This window comes from Salminus brasiliensis, chromosome 12 (genome assembly GCF_030463535.1).
Source record: "Salminus brasiliensis chromosome 12, fSalBra1.hap2, whole genome shotgun sequence".
In the NCBI taxonomy this organism is placed as follows: domain Eukaryota; kingdom Metazoa; phylum Chordata; class Actinopteri; order Characiformes; family Bryconidae; genus Salminus; species Salminus brasiliensis.
The window spans coordinates 37,594,057-37,613,490 of NC_132889.1; the positions used below are offsets into that span (position 1 = coordinate 37,594,057).

General features: G+C 44.9%; 2 protein-coding genes across 4 annotated transcripts in view; both read left to right on the plus strand.

Moving 5' to 3' along the window:
- Positions 1 to 19,434, plus strand: part of rpl27 (ribosomal protein L27) — a 404,812-nt gene that overhangs the window by 67,342 nt on the left and 318,036 nt on the right. For 2 of the 3 annotated variants that reach the window (XM_072693720.1, XM_072693722.1), the window contains exons 1-3: positions 16,018 to 16,124; positions 16,760 to 16,842; positions 18,193 to 18,362. In XM_072693720.1, coding sequence (XP_072549821.1) covers positions 16,762 to 16,842; positions 18,193 to 18,362 — 251 coding nt within the window. In that variant the 5' untranslated portion in view covers positions 16,018 to 16,124; positions 16,760 to 16,761. Of the gene's footprint in view, positions 1 to 16,017; positions 16,125 to 16,759; positions 16,843 to 18,192; positions 18,363 to 19,434 lie in introns of those variants that run through there. The other variant, XM_072693721.1, reaches the window with a different exon arrangement.
- rundc1 (RUN domain containing 1) lies at positions 1,033 to 7,609 on the plus strand. Its single transcript, XM_072694107.1, has 6 exons — positions 1,033 to 1,061; positions 1,207 to 1,612; positions 3,612 to 3,770; positions 4,370 to 4,568; positions 5,108 to 5,203; positions 6,331 to 7,609. Exons 2-6 carry the CDS (start codon positions 1,226 to 1,228, stop codon positions 7,200 to 7,202), a joined length of 1,713 nt encoding a protein of 570 aa, XP_072550208.1. The 5' UTR covers positions 1,033 to 1,061; positions 1,207 to 1,225; the 3' UTR covers positions 7,203 to 7,609.

The following is a 19,434-nucleotide window of genomic DNA, read 5'->3' on the forward strand; positions in this document are numbered from 1 at the left end:
TCCTTTAGTGACCGGCTGCTTCACCCCAAGTGTGTGAAGGAGGGGTATCACAGGTCCACAACCAGCACTGCTCCCAGCGGACCACATACACACACACTTAACTACACACACATGCTCAGGGAATAGAGATCCCTCAATGCAAAAATACTATGTGCAATACCCCCCCCCCCCCACACACACACACACACCTGTAAATAATCTGTAAATAATATTGTTATTGTTTTTTTAAACCTCTATTATTTATATTGTGTATATAGTGATAATTTATCTACGTTTTTGTATCTGAGTGGGACTAATAAAGGATTATCTTATCTTAAACTGATAAATTATGTATGTAAAACTTAATAGGAAAAAGAAAAAGGAATATTATAAAAATAAGATCTGGGTTTTAATTAACACTGGAAATGAACTATGGAAGATATGTCAAGTCTTTTGGGCAGGAAGGGAAATCTGGTGCCTTTTCTATGGAGATATAGGGATCATTTATATTATTATATATTAATTATTTTAATAATTATTTTATTAACAAAACAAACATGCATCAAAGTAAGACGATCAAACAGAATGGCAAGCAGTCCTGTACAAATATAAAAGATTTAATCATGAAACTGTTCATTTAATCAATTAGTTTGACGCCAGCTCGGTGGTCTGGAGGCGTGTTTACACGGTGTTTCACTGTTCAACGCCTGATTCGCCACATCCCGGGTTTGTTTCGTGATAAACCCACAGCTAAATATAATCTATTATTTAATTAGAACACGGATTATAATCCAGTCTGCGCTGTTATTATAATTAAACAATAAAAAAAAACGAATGAATAAAAGGACACGAATTTAATCGCTGCTGAATGAAACCAACGTCAGCGTAAACCAACGTCATCACGTTCCGTCCCAATCCCAGCCAGCGCACGTCATCACGCTGATCTGTACACTGTACGGATCGGACGCAGCTCGTTTGGCTGTACATGAAGCGATCGTTACAGATCTGCGCTTTTTTTTTTTTAACGTTTCTCTTCGCTACGTCGCTTCTTACCGAGAGCAGCTGATCAGCCCGCGGAGGAGGTAGAGTTAAAAGCTTGGAGATGGCCTCCAGCTTACGATAAGGATATTTAGCACTAAATAAATGTTTAAAAAAATATAATAATAATAAATAAGAAGCGTTTCCGCGTTTTCGCTGCGATTTCCTGTTTATTTTTATTTAACCAAGGCGAAACACTCGAGCCAACATGTCCACCGAGGACTTATCCACCTCGGACAGCGAGGCTCCGGGGGCAGTAGCCGGGGAGCGCTGGGCGCCGGTAGGAGCCGTGGCGAGCCCGGAGGAGGAGCAGTGGAGCCCGCTGAGGAACGGGACGGATCAGCCCACGGAGTCCCCGGACCTCGAGCCAGGCTCTCCGGGCTCCAAGCTGCGGAGGCTGGAAGAGGAGCGCGAGCAGCTGCGCGCGGCGCTGCTGGCCGTGAGCTCGCACTTCGCGCAGGTGCAGTTCCGCCTGCAGCAGGTGGCGCGCGCGCCGGCGGACGAGCGGGAGCGCGCACGGATGCTGCAGGAGCTCGAGGAGTTCGCGTTCCGGGGATGCCCGCACGTGCTGGGGCTGAGAGGGCGGGAAAACCCGGTGAGTGTCAGAGGGGTTGTTGTTGTTGTTGTTGTTGTTGTTGTCTGACGTCATCAGTAGAGCACAATGTACACCATAAACAACAACAACAACAACATCAGCAGCAGCTGCATCTCCCTGTTTAATCCACAGGCTAATATTGATTACCCCCCCCCTCCCCCCTCGTGCCACCCCACCCCCCCCCCTCTCTACAAGGTATCTGGACACCTTCCAGATGTGAGCAGCAGATCCTTCAAGTCCCAAAAAGTTGTGAGGTGGGCGGAGCCTCCATGAGCTTCAATCAGTTGGCATGGAAGCCTTGGGCTGCCCATGACCCTGTCCCCAGTTCAATGGTGGTCCTTCCTGGGAGCACGTTTGGTAGATACTGACCACTGCGTACTGGGAACACCACCCCACAAGACCTGATGCCTGATCTTCTGGAGATGTTCTGACCCAGTCTGACTCGTCTAGAACCTCACAGTTCGGTTCTTGTCAAAGTGTCTCAGATTCCTCCACCAAACACCTCCATCACCTTCAAGAACTCGCTGATATGTAGATCCACCGCTTGACAGGAGCCACACTGTAGATGAAGGGAGTCTGGTACTAATGTTATGGCTAATGGCTATGGCTAGAATTTAGTTCCTGGAAAATCAAAGCCCTGGTCCTATGTTTAGATGCCTGTGATGATCAAAGGGCCTCTGGAGACGTGTCCTCACGACAGATCTGGACCAAACAGCTTCATCTAGGCTGATGCTCCCGTTATTTACTGCTCACAGGGCTTAAAATAGAGACGGCTCTGATCCAGTCTGGCAGTATCAGGCCCGTACCAGCAGACTATGTTGGACCGGATATTAGATCCGATCTGATCCGATCTCCAACTTGGAATGTCATGGAATTCTGTTCGTCGTCTGAGCGCTGAAGCTGTGTAGGCGGCACCGTGCCAATGCTAGGAGCTCACTAATGAACATACTGACAGATGCACATTACAGCAGGGCCCAAAATCTAAACCCCCCCGCCCCCCACCCCCCGGACCCCCGTTCCGCAGTGTGTCTCTAATGAGTCTGATGTTAAGATCTTCCCTCTTGTCCCTTTTCCTCGCATGCTTGACTCGTAGGAGGAGCTGGTGAGTACTAACGTCTCCATGCTCTCTCTGTGTTTCTCAGGCATGGATTCCTGTTGTGGGCTTTGTTTTGGGACTGTGTGTGTGTGTGTGTGTGTGTGTGTGTGTGTGTGTGTGTGTGTGTGTGTGTGTGTGTGTAGTTTGGCTGATTGCCTCACATTTATTTATCATCGGGTTTGAGAGAATAGCAAGTCCGTTAACCCTTCATGAGCTGGTTTAGTGGACCTGGATTAAGCCTAAATGCACTATATTGACAAAAGTATTGGGACACACATGTAATTATAGAATTCAGATGTTTCATTCACTCCCCTGCATTCAGCTGCTTGCTGACAAATGCACGCACATTTGCACATAGGACTCTGGAGCGGATAGTAAACATAACCCTATCTGCACCATGCTGCCTAATAATGCCAGGCGTGGGATAGTAGAGGGGGATAAAGCCCCCCAGCAGCATTGAGCTTTGGAGCAGTGGAATGATGATGGATGGTGCTCTATCCAGTGCTGTTGGAAGGGATGAGTTGGGGAGTCAGGGATGCTGAGATGGGGTGATCATCATCCAAACTCATCCTAACATGACCTCTCCTAACGCTCTTGTCGTTGAATGCAATCAAATCCTCACAGCAGTGCTCTACTCAAAATCTAGTAGAAAGCCTTGGCTTCTTCCCTGGACAGTAGAGACAGCTACTCCAACAAAAGCAGGAGACACTCTTTTGAATACCTTTGATTTCAGAAGAAAATGTGGATGAGGAGGTGTCCCAATACTTTTGTCAATTTCGTGTATGTGATATTTATTCTGTTATTGAAAAATAATAATAATATTTTGACTCAATTGACTCAGTCGTGTCTCTGACTGTGTGTGTGTGTGTGTTTGTGTGTGTGTGTGTGTGTCTGTTTGAACAGAGCGAGAGGGAGAAGCGTGAGCGTTTGGAGGCTCAGAGGGAGAAGCAGAAGGAGCTGATCTTCCAGTTGAAGACACAGCTGGACGACCTGGAGCGCTTCGCCTATCAGGAGGGCAGCTATGACTCACTGCCACAGTCTGTTGTCATGGAGAGGCAAAGGGTACACGTCATCTCATGACATCACAGCTGAAGCTATTTATCCATCAGACCTGCTTCCCTCGCCCCTGATCTTTAGATTAACCTCAAAGATTGGAAATACACTATATGTCCAAATATTTATGGACACCCCTTATAATGAATGCATTCAGCTACTTTAAGTTGCACCCATTGGTGCTGACACATGTGCAAATGCACACACACACAGCTTGTCTAGTCCCTGTAGAGAAGAAGTCCTGTCAATAGAATAGGACTCTCTGGAGCAGATAGTAATCATGAACCTACCATGCTGCCTAATGCCAGGCGTGGGCTAGTAGAGGGGTATAAAGCCCCCCAGCAGCATTGAGCTGTGGAGCAGTGGAGGAACTGTGCTCTCTGGAATGATAGATGGTGGAGCTCCATCTAGTACTTTTGGAGAAGGTGCTCTTGTTGCTGAATGCAATCAAATCCTCACAGCAATGCTCCTCCAAAAGAAATCAAGTAACGATACTCCAACAAAAGCAGGATCACCTCTTTTTAACACTTTAGATTTCAGAAGAAGCAATAAAAGAGCAGGTGTCCAAATACTTCTGTCCATATGATGTATCTCTAATTCTGCTCCAGGTGATCATCGATGAGCTGATTAAGAAGCTGGACGTGAATCTGAACGAGGACATCGGGAAGCTGACACCGGAGGAGCTACGGCAGAGAGTGGACGCGGCCATTGCCCAGATCGTCAACCCTGTCCGGGTCAAAGAGCAGCTGGTGGAGCAGCTCAAAACTCAGATCCGGGATTTGGAGATGTTCATTAACTTCATACAGGGTGAGGAGCAGTGGGGTACCGGTGCAGGTGGCGGCTCAGGATATCCAGGCAGTGCCATAGGACACAAACAACCCTGTTTACCACCCTGTTATTTAAAAAAAACAATAAGCTCTGCTCTGATTGGCTGGTTTACGGCACTACTGCAGCTCACAGAGCCCCACCCCACATTATGGCCCAGTTTAAACACTGTCGTTATTCCCCAGTCTTACCGGACAGAGCCGCTGTCCTCTCTCGGTGTCCTCTCAGTGTGATGTGCGGTCAGCAAGCTGATGAGATTGTAGCCGGTTAGCTTTTAGCCTTGCCGCCACACTCGCTTCCTGGTGTGACTTCAGCTCCAGTCTGGTTCAGCTGAGGGAGTCCAGTTAGTTTTGGAGGGAGCGAGTGATGGAGAGAAGAGATGGTAAAAGCTAGCATCAGCTTTAGCCAGAGTAGTGTTTTTTATGCTTAACCGCACATATAAAATAATAATTGCTGATAACTGTGATGAGATCTGTGATCCTTGGTGAGGAGTAAGTGATGTACAATGCTGCTCCACACAGATGAGGTGGGGAACCCTCTTCAGACGGAGGGAGGGAACAGCGAGGAGGCCCCAACATCTGGCTCTAAACCTCAGACTCAAGGGGGAATGAAGCAAGGTCAGTTTGTTCAGGACCTTTCATCAGTGTCAGCACAGCTGTGTAAAATCAGAAGTCAGGTTATATAATAATTGCGATAATAAATAGTAGTTAGTGAATAAATAGGAATTTTATTCATATTAAGAGCTAAAAATAACATTGCAGGGTTATATATACACATATATATATATATATATATATATATATATACATACACTGCAACTGCCTTTTATTATGCAGTTATTAATCGTAAATATGAATGACTTTTATAAATGAATTATTTGTTATAAATACTTTTATTATTCGTCTATTAATAATTCAGTTTTTGTTTGTGACGTGATATTCTGCATGTACTATGAATGTTTCAGTGTCCACTATGAATTATTCAGTATTTACTAGAAAGTATTCAGTCACTAGAATTAATTACTCTGCATCTACTATGAATTATTCAGTATTCGCTATGAATTGTTTTATGATTTGTTTAAGTTGAATGAATTACTTAGTAACTATTATGAATTATATGAAGATATAACTAGAATGAATTACTCTAAATCCACTATTAATTATTCAATACATACTATGAATTATTCAGTATCCACTATAAATTCCTGACTGTGACTTATTCTTTGTCTACTACACATTATTCAGTATCCACTATGAATTATTCAGTATCCACTATGAATTATTCAGTATCCACTATGACTTATTCTTTGTCTACTATGAATTATTTAATACCCACTAGGAATTATTCTGTACCCACTAGGAATTATTCTGTACCCACTAGGAATTATTCTGTACCCACTTTATGAATTATTCAGTATCTACTATGACTTATTCTTTGTCTACTATGAATTATTCAGTACCCACTATGAATTATTTAATACCCACTATGAATTATTCTGTACCCACTATGAATTATTTAGTATCCACTTTATGAATTATTCAGTACCCACTATGAATTATTCAGTATCAGCTATAAATTGTTCTGTATCCACTATGAATTCTTCACTGTCTACTTTGGCTTACTCTGTATCTACTATGAATTATTTAGTAACTAGAGTGAATTATTCAATGTCCGCTATGAACAGCATCCATGTTAATTTATGCGCTTCTGTGGTAACTTATTGTTTTTGCCTCTGCTCCTCCAGTTGACCCCGAGCAGGCTCAGCGGCTGCGAGAGACAGGTCTTCAGCTGATCCAGAGGGCTCTGGCCGTGCTGCAGATCTTCGCCCTGAGTCAGTTCGGCTGCAGCGCCGGCCGCGTGCCCCAGAGCGTGTGGCCCCAGGGGGACGGAGCTCAAGACTACGGACCTTTACTGCAGAAGCTGGAGGGGGCGGTGGAGCGGGTGCGTCTGCAGGCATCTCGCAGGCAGCCGGCCGCTCAGGAGGAGCACGTGGTCAGTTACACGTCCAGTCCTTCTCTAGGTGGCCCGGGAGACGAGCTCACGGCTTCAGTGAGGAAGGACCTGGCGGTGGCGCTGCGGGACCTTTTGGCCCACGGCCTTTACACTCCCTCACAGGGCATGAGCCTGGTTCTGGCGCCCATTTCCTGTTTGCTGCCGTTTAGCCCCTCCCCGCAAACCCTGCACCCCTGGGAGCTGTTCGTGAAGTACTATCACTCCAAAAACGGCCAGGCGTTTGTGGAGTCTCCGGCCCGCCAGCTGTCGCAGTCCTTCAGCCTGCCACTAGGGCGCAGCAAGGTGACTGTAACGCCAAAGCATTCCCTGCTCTGGGCCATCCACAGCGTCCTGCGTGAACACGGGCGCTACAAGCGCAGCGCAGACTCCGAATTCAAGGCTTTAGTGTGCATGGCGCTTAACGAGCAGAGGCTGGTGTCCTGGGTCAACCTGCTGTGCAAATCCGGCACCCTGATACACTCCCACTACCAGCCCTGGAGCTACATGGCCCAGACCGGCTTTGAGGGCGCGCTGAGGATACTGGGGCGCCTCAGCCACCTTAGGTTCAACCTCCCTGTGGACCTGGCCGTGCGGCAACTCAAGAACATCAAGGATGCTTTCTGATCTTCGGTTTTGACCCGTTTGAATGTAGCTGTGGAGTTCTGGCTCTTTAGCCCAAAAGCCAGGCAGGAAGTTCTTATCTGTGGTACTTCACTACTGAGTTCACTACTGTTGCACTATGTCAACAAACCCTTCCCTGAGAGTTCCTCTTACATGTCCTTCAGCTTGTTCTTCTAGGTCACTGTATTTCAGAACTGCCCCAGGCTCCACCCACAGATTTGCTCTTCAGTAACTGCTGTTGTGAAGGTGAGACAGCTTCACAGAACACTGTTAAACATCCCATTCACCCTAATGAGAGGCTGTAGCTCCGCCTCCTCAGTGTATACCACAATACCTACATTTAGAGCATTATTAATTAATATTCACCCTAATGAGACTGTAGCTCCTCCTCCTCAGTGTATATCACAATACCTACATTTAGAGCGTTATTAATATTCACCCTAATGAGAGGCTGTAGCTCCGCCTCCTCAATATATATCACAATGCCTACATTTAGAGCGTTATTAATATTCACCCTAATGAGAGACTGTAGCTCCGCCTCCTCAGTGTATATCACAATACCTACATTTAGAGCGTTATTAATATTCACCCTAATGAGAGACTGTAGCTCCGCCTCCTCAGTGTATATCACAATACCTACATTTAGAGCGTTATTAATATTCACCCTAATGAGAGACTGTAGCTCCGCCTCCTCAGTGTATATCACAATACCTACATTTAGAGCATTATTAATTATTATTCACCCTAATGAGACTGTAGCTCCGCCTCCTCAGTGTATATCACAATACCTACATTTAGAGCGTTATTAATATTCACCCTAATGAGAGACTGTAGCTCCGCCTCCTCAGTGTATATCACAATACCTACATTTAGAGCATTATTAATTATTATTCACCCTAATGAGAGACTGTAGCTCCGCCTCCTCAGTGTATATCACAATACCTACATTTAGAGCATTATTAATTATTATTCACCCTAATGAGAGACTGTAGCTCCTCCTCCTCAGTGTATTTCACAATACCTACATTTAGAGCTTTATTAATTATTATTCACCCTAATGAGAGACTGTAGCTCCGCCTCCTCAGTGTATATCACAATACCTACATTTAGAGTGTTATTAATTAATATTCACCCTAATGAGAGGCTGTAGCTCCGCCTCCTCAGTGTATATCACAATACAGTGTGTTCTTGCCTTTTTCATTTGTTATTAATGGGATTTTATCCAGTGTTCTGTGCAGCTGGTCCAACCTCACCACAGCAGCCATTTAAGAGCTTGTTTGTGGGCGGAGCTTGGATATGGCAGGTGTTTTCTTAGGTCACTATATGTTTGTTTCATTTTGGGTGCAGTCTTGCATTTTCATCCATATCCCCAAGCTGTAGAAGGGTGGAGAGAAGGTAACTACTGACTATGCTGCATTAAATGATACCTCAAGTGAACGTCATGCTCTGCTTTACTGACACTGAGTGTAGACTGACATTTCCACCCCTTCAGAACACACACTGTTGTTTTGTAGATCAGCTGTTTTTTTTTTGATGGTATGGATGTTTTTATAGGCCTGCTTTAAAAGCTGTTACCAAAACCAAACATGCAGAGGTGCATGATTGAGTGTATGTTTAGGACATTGTCCAACTGCAGCCCACAGTTTATATAAATATAAATATATAATAACACTGGTTTTAATACTGCAGCTGCAGCACCACACAGTTCTGCTGTAGCGTAGCCCTTCTGCTCGTTATATGACTATTACATATTCTTATAGCATTGAGGTACTGATTTAACACCATCGCTTTAATAACAAAACATCCTAGGTGGCCTAACTGTCTAAGCGCTGGCTTTCCACTTTGATCTCCGAAGATGCCACAGCCATCCGTAAGCAGGAGTCCCACCTTTCTGGGTAGGTAGGTGGGTGGATGGGTGTGTTCTCGTTTTATGAGGGCACATCTGGAATATCTGTACTGTACTGGTGATCATGGTCTTCGGTACTGACTCACTGAAAGATCCGTGGAAAAACTGTTCCATTCAATTTCAGTTCCTTCAGGTTTCCTATGGGTGTTGATGGCAGACAGCCATCGCCTGAAAACTCTCACGCATGTACTTGCTTCTGCACTGCAAAAACAGTGGTATCCTAGCCTTCCTGCTATGTTGAGGGTCAAGCTGACCACTTTTCAAGTTGAAAAGGAACGTGTAAAATTATATAAATTCTATATGAATTATATTTTGAATCATTTTCGGAGCATCAAACATTTTCTGTTGGGTTTTAATTAGTGTAGAAAACAGAATATTTGACCTACTGTTCAGGTCAGTTTCGGTCCAGCAGGGGGAAATAAGGCTACAGAGGCTCAGAATCTCAAATTTAGTCTGAAACGGATTTGTTTTCTTATCATTTTTGTTTTTAATTTACAGAATAAATAAAACAAATGAAACAGATGTTTATGGTAGTTCATGTAACCAGTGTATTCATATTGATGCAGTGATAAATGACTCAGTATTGAATTGAAATGAAAGTTATATAATAATAACTTAATATTAATTAATTTTCGGGTGGTTAAGCATAGGTGCTGTTCCTTACAGTTGAACATAATAAGAAGGTTAACAAGTAAAGTCTATATTTCTAATATTTCTCTTTTTTTAAATTTCTAATTATTGTAGTAATATGATAAGATTAGTTAACTGATTTCTAACTTAGTTTGGCTTGTTTTAAGGGATTTAACTAGTTAAACTATTTATGACTTGTATAACGGATCATTCAGCTTTTGCTTAGAAAAATTATTTTTTAGTAGATACAATAAACATTATATAACTTAATATACAAACAAAATTAAGTTGGTAATAAGAAAAATAATGACATAAAATTCTTAGAAAACTGTAAAAAATGCGAAATATCAGATATTTTGTCCAGATTTAAGAAGATATTCTTTTTTGCAGTGTGGAAAGCAATTCCCATCCTGGAATACAGCTTCACAGCTTTACATATATATATAAAACTCACTGACTATTGTAATGTTAAAAAAAACATTTTTATTTTTTCACTTTTTGATGGAATGTGAATCCGGCCGTTGTTTTTTACATTGCATCCAGCTTGATGGACCAATAGAAATAGAAATGCCCCGAAGTGCTAAAAAATAAAATATTTTTACATTGACTTCCTTTGAAAGTTAAGAAGGTTTTTTTCCTTCTCCTCAAAAGCTGCTATTTTGGAGATATGAGGTTTTCGCGTGACGATCCCAGTTGGCTGGTTCTCTGTACTTTTCTGTAGAGTCGTGCTCTACAGCTGCAGCAGCTAGAGCTTAGGCTGAAGAACTGAGTGGCTGATTGGGTGCAGACCCACCTGCGCCGCTCTGTGAGTGTGTGTGAGAGAGAGTGTGTGTGTGTGTGAGAGAGTGTGTGTGAGAGAGAGAGAGAGTGTGTGTGTGTGTGTGTTGAGATTTCTCACTGGCTGGATTATGTTCCAGCCGTTTGGGACTTTTTTCGGACAAGGACTTGCTTGTTTGCTGCTACAGGAGAAGCTGTGCTGAAGTCGGTCTCCTGTGAATGCTCTGCAGCAGCAGGTTCCCCACCCTGGTCCTGGAGGACCCCCTGCCTGGGGGTTATCCAGCTAATCAGCTCTTCCTGGGTTGCAGGAGAACTCTTCATCATTACAGCTACTGAGTGCTGATTGGACAGCATTACAGCTACTGAGTGCCGATTGGACAGCATTACAGCTACTGAGTGCCGATTGGACAGCATTACAGCTACTGAGTGCCGATTGGACGGCATTACAGCTACTGAGTGCCGATTGGACAGCATTACAGCTACTGAGTGCCGATTGGACAGCATTACAGCTACTGAGTGCCGATTGGACAGCATTACAGCTACTGAGTGCTGATTGGTCGGTATTAAAGCTACTGAGTGCCGATTGGTCGGTATTAAAGCTACTGAGTGCCGATTGGTCGGTATTAAAGCTACTGAGTGCCGATTGGTCGGTATTAAAGCTACTGAGTGCTGATTGGTCGGTATTAAAGCTACTGAGTGCTGATTGGTCGGTATTAAAGCTACTGAGTGCTGATTGGACAGCATTACAGCTACTGAGTGCTGATTGGACAGCATTACAGCTACTGAGTGCTGATTGGACAGCATTACAGCTACTGAGTGCTGATTGGTCGGTATTAAAGCTACTGAGTGCTGATTGGTCGGTATTAAAGCTACTGAGTGCTGATTGGACAGCATTACAGCTACTGAGTGCTGATTGGTCGGTATTAAAGCTACTGAGTGCTGATTGGTCGGTATTAAAGCTACTGAGTGCTGATTGGACAGTATTAAAGCTACTGAGTGCTGATTGGACAGCATTACAGCTACTGAGTGCTGATTGGACAGCATTACAGCTACTGAGTGCTGATTGGTCGGTATTAAAGCTACTGAGTGCTGATTGGACAGCATTACAGCTACTGAGTGCCGATTGGTCGGTATTAAAGCTACTGAGTGCCGATTGGTCGGTATTAAAGCTACTGAGTGCCGATTGGTCGGTATTAAAGCTACTGAGTGCCGATTGGTCGGTATTAAAGCTACTGAGTGCTGATTGGTCGGTATTAAAGCTACTGAGTGCTGATTGGTCGGTATTAAAGCTACTGAGTGCCGATTGGTCGGTATTAAAGCTACTGAGTGCTGATTGGTCGGTATTAAAGCTACTGAGTGCTTCTGAGAACCACTACATTGTGCAGGGTTCTCCAGGACCAGGGTTGGGAACCAGCGCTCTACAATGGGGAATGTACTTCCTACTCTGCTGTGTCCAGTGACCGTGTCCCTACTGCTGAAGCTTTCCCCTCTCTTTCCTGGTCTCTGGGAATGTCCGCGGTGTTCCCGTGACGAGTGCATGCCTTAAGGTCGTATTTTTAAGGTAGTCCTTTTCCTCCAGCATGAAAGGGTTGATCTGCTTCCTTTACTCCTGAGGTTGTTCTTTAGTGTCCGAGGTCCGGTCCGGTCTGGAGGCCCTCTTACAGACGTGTGCTGTGGGACCTTTTGCATATCCCATAGTTTCAGCTAGGGCTGGGTGATATGGTAACAATATTGTATCACGATATTTAATAAATTTTTCATAACATTTCATATTTATTGTGATATTTTGACGTTCTTTAGGCTCCGGCGGTGTCCCCATACAGTAAAATACCCCCACATCACCCACCTCTGCTCTCAGTTTCATGTGATGTTTGATTTTATGGTATTTTCTTGCATAATTAGCACTTTGTTTTCTCAAGATTTCTCATTAGAATCGAATACACTCTATGGACAAAAGTATTTGGACACCTGCTCATTCACTGTTTCTTCTGAAATCAAGGGTATTAAAAAAAGTGTTGATCCTAATTTGTTGGAGTAACTGTCTCTTCTGTCCAGGGAAGAAGGATTTCTACTAGATCTTGGAGTTTCAAGCATTGTTGTGAGGATTTGATTGCATTAATGAGGTCAGGATGTTGGATGATGATGACGATCATCACCCCACTTCATCATCCCCAACTCCCCAACTACAAATCCCAAAAGTACTGGATGGAGCTCCACCACCATCATTACAGAGAGCACAGATCTTCCACTGCTCCACAGCTCAATGCTGCTGGGGGGGCTTTATTATACCCCTCTACTAGCCCACGCCTGGCATTAGGCAGCATGGAGCCAACAGGTTCATGTTTACTATCTGCTCCAGAGAGTCCTAATGTATTGGCAGTACTTCTTCTCTACAGGGACTAGACCAGCTGTATATGTGTTTGTGTGCATTTGCACATCTGTGTCAGCAATGGAAGCAACTTGCATTGTAGCTGAATGCATTCATTAGAAGGGGTGTCCACAAACTTTTGACGTGGTGTGTGTTGGTGTTTTGGACGCTGTGTTCTGGATTAGGAGTTTAGCAGTGTTTTTTTTTTGTGAAATTTGTGTTTGAGTTTCTTCTGCGTTTGATTGAATACGATGATTCTGTGTCTGTAAAGAAAGCGATTCGCGCTCCAGTCTGAAATCGGCCCTCCGTCAGTTCGGTCTGTGGTGTTGAGCAGTGACTGGACCTTAAAGGAGCGGTTTGGTCAGTTGTGCTAATCCTGCTAATAACGTCTGAAAGTAAACGGTCAGTGATTTGGTGACTGCTAGCGTCCGTTTATTATTAGCAGCGTTAGCGTGTGTGATTGGACTGTTCCTTTAATTAAACTGAATAAAATCAGCCAATCATGTGGCAGCAGAGTAGCGCATAAACACATACAGCATTACAGCTACTGAGTGCTGATTGGTCCCCATTACAGCTACTGAGAGCTGATTGGTCCCCATTACAGCTACCGAGTTCTGATTGGTCCCCATTACAGCTACTGAGAGCTGATTGGTCCCCATTACAGCTACTGAGTGCTGATTGGTCCCCATTACAGCTACCGAGTTCTGATTGGTCCCCATTACAGCTACTGAGAGCTGATTGGTCCCCATTACAGCTACTGAGAGCTGATTGGTCCCCATTACAGCTACTGAGTGCTGATTGGTCCCCGTTACAGCTACCGAGTGCTGATTGGTCCCCATTACAGCTACCGAGTGCTGATTGGTCCCCATTACAGCTACTGAGTGCTGATTGGTCCCCGTTACAGCTACCGAGTGCTGATTGGTCCCCATTACAGCTACTGAGAGCTGATTGGTCCCCATTACAGCTACTGAGTGCTGATTGGTCCCCATTACAGCTGCCGAGTGCTGATTGGTCCCCATTACAGCTACTGAGAGCTGATTGGTCCCCATTACAGCTACCGAGTGCTGATTGGTCCCCGTTACAGCTACCGAGTGCTGATTGGTCCCCGTTACAGCTACCGAGTGCTGATTGGTCCCCGTTACAGCCACAGAGTTCTGATTGGTCCCCGTTACAGCTACCGAGTGCTGATTGGTCCCCGTTACAGCTACCGAGTGCTGATTGGTCCCCGTTACAGCCACAGAGTTCTGATTGGTCCCCGTTACAGCTACCGAGTGCTGATTGGTCCCCGTTACAGCTACCGAGTGCTGATTGGTCCCCATTACAGCTACTGAGTGCTGATTGGTCCCCATTACAGCTACTGAGAGCTGATTGGTCCCCATTACAGCTACTGAGAGCTGATTGGTCCCCATTACAGCTACTGAGAGCTGATTGGTCCCCATTACAGCTACCGAGTGCTGATTGGTCCCCATTACAGCTACCGAGTGCTGATTGGTCCCCATTACAGCTACCGAGTGCTGATTGGTCCCCATTACAGCTACCGAGTGCTGATTGGTCCCCATTACAGCTACTGAGTTCTGATTGGTCCCCATTACAGCTACTGAGTGCTGATTGGTCCCCATTACAGCTACTGAGAGCTGATTGGTCCCCATTACAGCTACTGAGAGCTGATTGGTCCCTGTTACAGCCACAGAGTTCTGATTGGTCCCCATTACAGCTACTGAGAGCTGATTGGTCCCCATTACAGCTACCTAGTGCTGATTGGTCCCCATTACAGCTACTGAGAGCTGATTGGTCCCCATTACAGCTACTGAGAGCTGATTGGTCCCCATTACAGCTACCTAGTGCTGATTGGTCCCCGTTACAGCTACTGAGAGCTGATTGGTCCCCGTTACAGCTACTGAGAGCTGATTGGTCCCCGTTACAGCTACTGAGAGCTGATTGGTCCCCGTTACAGCTACTGAGAGCTGATTGGTCCCTGTTACAGCCACAGAGTTCTGATTGGTCCCCGTTACAGCTACTGAGAGCTGATTGGTCCCTGTTACAGCTACCGAGTTCTGATTGGTCCCCGTTACAGCTGCCGAGTGCTGATTGGTCCCCATTACAGCTACTGAGAGCTGATTGGTCCCCATTACAGCCACAGAGTGCTGATTGGTCCCCGTTACAGCCACAGAGTTCTGATTGGTCCCCGTTACAGCTACTGAGTGCTGATTGGTCCCCGTTACAGCTACTGAGAGCTGATTGGTCCCCATTACAGCTACGGAGAGCTGATTGGTCCCCATTACAGCTGCCGAGTGCTGATTGGTCCCCATTACAGCTACCGAGTGCTGATTGGTCCCCATTACAGCTACCGAGTGCTGATTGGTCCCCATTACAGCTACCGAGTGCTGATTGGTCCCCATTACAGCTACCGAGTGCTGATTGGTCCCCATTACAGCTGCCGAGTTCTGATTGGTCCCCGTTACAGCTGCCGAGTGCTGATTGGTCTCCGTTACAGCTGCCGAGTTCTGATTGGTCCCCGTTACAGCTGCCGAGTGCTGATTGGTCTCCGTTACAGCTGCCGAGTGCTGATTGGTCCCCGTTACAGCTACCGAGTTCTGATTGGTCCCCATTACAGCTACTGAGTGCTGATTGGTCCCCATTACAGCTACCGAGTTCTGATTGGTCCCCATTACAGCTACTGAGTAATGTACCGACGTCACTCAAACCATTCAAGTCCATTTTGTAGTTTTGATTAAAAAAAATATATATTGTTTTCAAATAGTTTTGTTAATATTTTGCGATGTATTTGGTGTGATTTTGCATAGATTTTTCTATTTTTATGAATTTAATTTTGTTGCATTATAAAACTGTGTATTTCACCGATGCTAAAAACACGGGTTTAACAGCATGGCCGCGTCCTAAATCACACACATCTATAATTACCATACTACGCTTATAAATTCCCATCTACGGCTTATACACAACATGTACCCACTAGTTAGTGCGGTATTATAGGTGACTGGACGGAACGCTTTGTGTGCTATTTGGAACACGACGGTCTACGACACTACATAATGGCCACCGCGAGGGTCCACCCTTCTAAGGGCCCTTTGTAGGGTGCGTGGACGCGGTTTGGATCGCGCCTCTCGTTCTGACCAATCAGAGAGCGAATCGGGAGGAACTGCGTCACGCTCGGCTGGTGTCAAGGTTCAGGCCCGCCCTCCTAGCTTCCTTTCCTGTTGCCGTCGGCTGTAGAATCAGACCAGTAAGTCTAAACCCGATGAAATAATCCGCTTCCATCTGCCTTAAATCCCTCACTATCAGTCATTTTTATGTCTTGGTTATTAAAATAAGACGTCTAACTTTCCTCTCAAGCGTTTATTTGCGTTATTGCGCGCTTTTATAGTCCAGGATGAGCAGATTAAGTGCAGCGCTGTGTGTCGCGTTTCTCGGGGCTGGTTAGCGGAGTTAGCGCTGCTGCCGCCTCATAAAGCAGCTAAAATGCAGCCCAGCGGCCAGGCTTTCAGCTCTAGTGTGGTTTTATCAGCTTAAGCCGTATCCTGGACCTCTTAAACGGGCTGTTTTAGTGCTCAGCAGACCTTAGGGATGAAGAGACGCTATGCTATGCTAACGTAGCTAACTGTCCTGGGCTGATCTGGGCTCCAGCCTGTAGAGGAGACCCTGCAGGGCTACAGCTCAGGATTATACAACAGCAGCTGTAGCAGGTAGTGATATCCATGTAATTCAGCTCGACCCTCAAGCTTCTGACCATTAGTGTGTCAGGGTGGTCGTTCATGTGATGGCTGAGGTTTCTGGACATCCTGAAGGTTGACTTTTATTCTGTAATGTTTTGTAAGTTGTTGATGTTGCTTCAGGAGTGCTGTCTTCTGTGTTTATCAGAGATGGGCAAGTTCATGAAGCCTGGTAAGGTGGTGATGGTCCTGGCTGGACGCTACGCCGGGCGTAAAGCGGTCATCGTCAAGGTAAGACCTGTTCGGTGTTCGTCCATCGCAGATCAGACCCAAGAATATCAAATGTCTGGGGATGCGCTGGAATCTCAGTCCGGTCAATACGGGCTGAAAACTGGCTTCAGCTGATGGTCCTCAGACGCAGAACTCTTTTATATATATATATATATAATTTCTAAGTTTAGAAATGTACGTGTATCCTGAAAGCTGATCTGCACATAAACACACGATCACATCTGCTTTGTCTCGCAACTCCCATCCATATCAATGTATCCCTCATTCTAGTGGTTGAGATGCTGTTGCACTGGTCTGGTAGGGCTGGGCGATATGCAGGGTTCTGGAAAAGCAGGAAAGTCATGGAAAATGAACATACTGAAATCCAGTGCTGACTAGTCCTTGAAAGATGAAAATTATGCTGAAGAAATCATGTGCCAATATGCCGGTTTCACTCTTCCCAGCAAAACAGCCCCAGAGCATGATGCTACCACCACCATGCTTAACAGTGGGTACAGTATTCTTGGGTTGTATACCTCTGGCCACTCAATCCTTGACTCAGATTTTAACTGGCTAGTCTCGTCTTATCTGCAAAGGGCCAGTGTGGCTGCAGGTTGTCGTTCCACTAGTGCAGTCAGGTGTGCTGATACAGCATGCAAGTAAGTAATTAAGTCATGGAAAATATTGTAATGAGCTCCGGCCATCGTTTTGTATAATGTAAAATACAAACTTTAGTAGTGGCGTAATTTTAACTTTGCCAATCGCTGCCTGTATTTCATATGACCATGCACGGGTTTGACCGTGGGATCTAGAGACTAGCTAGTCTGGACAGTCTTTCAGCTGCTAGCGTGGACCAAACGTTCCCCTAAACAAATTATAGGAATTTTTAGTATTTTTAGTTTTTTGGTACTTAAATTTCATGGAAAGTCCTTGAATTTGAAATTGGTTGAAGTGTATGAACCCTGGATATGGTAAAAAAAAAAAGAAAATACTGCAACGCGATATTTAAATACATTTTTTACGATATTGTTCACGATACATGACTACTAACTACAGACTAAACACATCAGTAGTGACAGTTTTTTAAATGAACTTCTATTCAGATCCTCTCCCAGACTGAATACAGGGAGCTAAACTCAACATCTGCTGCTCTTCATCTAATAAAACCAGTCTAATCACACTGTCTGTAGTTAAATGTGCAGTTAATCATTTAATAAGCACTAATAATATCCTCAACATGCTTAGAAAAGTATATTGTTTATCACGATACGATAAAATACACATAGTCACATTGCCCGGCTCTATGTGGCCTATGTGTGTTTTGTGCTTCGTCACTAATCCTAAACTTGCCGCTCTTCTTTTCCCCCCCAGAACGTCGATGACGGCACCACTGACCGCCCATACAGCCACGCTCTGGTCTCAGGCATCGACCGCTATCCCCGTAAGGTCACCACAAACATGGGCAAGAAGAAGATCGCCAAGAGGTCCAAGATCAAGGCTTTCGTTAAAGTGTTCAACTACAACCACCTGATGCCCACCAGGTGTGTATGAGCAGGACGCAAGCACACGGGTTGGCAGTAGAGCTGGACAATATGACCATATGTTATCATGTTGTGATGAGTGTTGTGGTACGCGATATGAGCGTTTGAGTGTATCGTGGATATCGTCGGTGCTTAAAGAGTGTAATCGGTCTTATTTAATTCAGTTCAGTGAAGCATATTTTGAGGAAAAATCACGGTACTCTGCATGGGAGTGTTTAGATAGAAGTTATTAAAAAGAAATGCCACTGTTGGTGCAAAATATTGTGAAATATCGTTAAAAAATTGTCTTTAAATATCGTGATGTAATTATTTTCCTGTATCGTCCGGCTCTAGTTGGAGGGTTAGAATAGGCATATTCAGCTCTGTCATTAAAATGAGAATGGAGGTTGCCTCTCAAACCTTGTCCTGATGTGTATTTGAGTTGTGAGCCAGGTGGTCTGGTTGCCTGTTATTAAACCTAGATGCTCCTGATTTACATGAGAGTTCAGACAGCTGATGAAAATGACCGACATGGTCCTGAAAAGTTTAGAGGAGACATGCTTAGTGATAATTGTTCAAAAATTGATATTTGACAGAATTTTCAAACTGATAGTGAGTACATTTGTATTTTCCATATTATTAATGTTCATTTCGGCTAAGTTTAAATATCTACATTAAAGCCGATGGATGTCAACACTGGCCCGAAGTTCACATTTCAGTGAATCCCTAGTTTAGAGTAACCCTTCACACCACACTCCTCTTCTGCAGGGTTTCTGAAACCTGGTCAATGCCAACCAGACTCTGTGCACTGATCGCTCATCGCAGGGGAACGAATCCTAACCCACAATACAGCTTAGTGTAGATGATGTGTGGGAACGTGGTCCCCTGTCAGACGGTTATGAGCGTGGGGTGTTTTGGGAGATCTGTGGCAGTGACAAATGTAGGTACTGTCGAAGGGGAAGCTGGAGACCCGGCGGGCGTCTTGTGTTGCGCTCCAGTTCTGCCTGGATAACTTTGCTTGATGACAGTTGTTAAACTTCAGGCTCAACTTTTAGTCCCCATGATCGGTTGTAGCCTGAATGTTGGGGTCCTT

Bases quoted from the DNA above. Each gene is read 5' to 3' on its own strand.
- rundc1 (XM_072694107.1), top strand. From the start codon at position 1,226: ATGTCCACCGAGGACTTATCCACCTCGGACAGCGAGGCTCCGGGGGCA. The intron at 3,771-4,369 runs GTACACGTCATC...ATTCTGCTCCAG, and splicing joins TTGTCATGGAGAGGCAAAGG to GTGATCATCGATGAGCTGAT. The intron at 4,569-5,107 runs GTGAGGAGCAGT...TGCTCCACACAG, and splicing joins GTTCATTAACTTCATACAGG to ATGAGGTGGGGAACCCTCTT.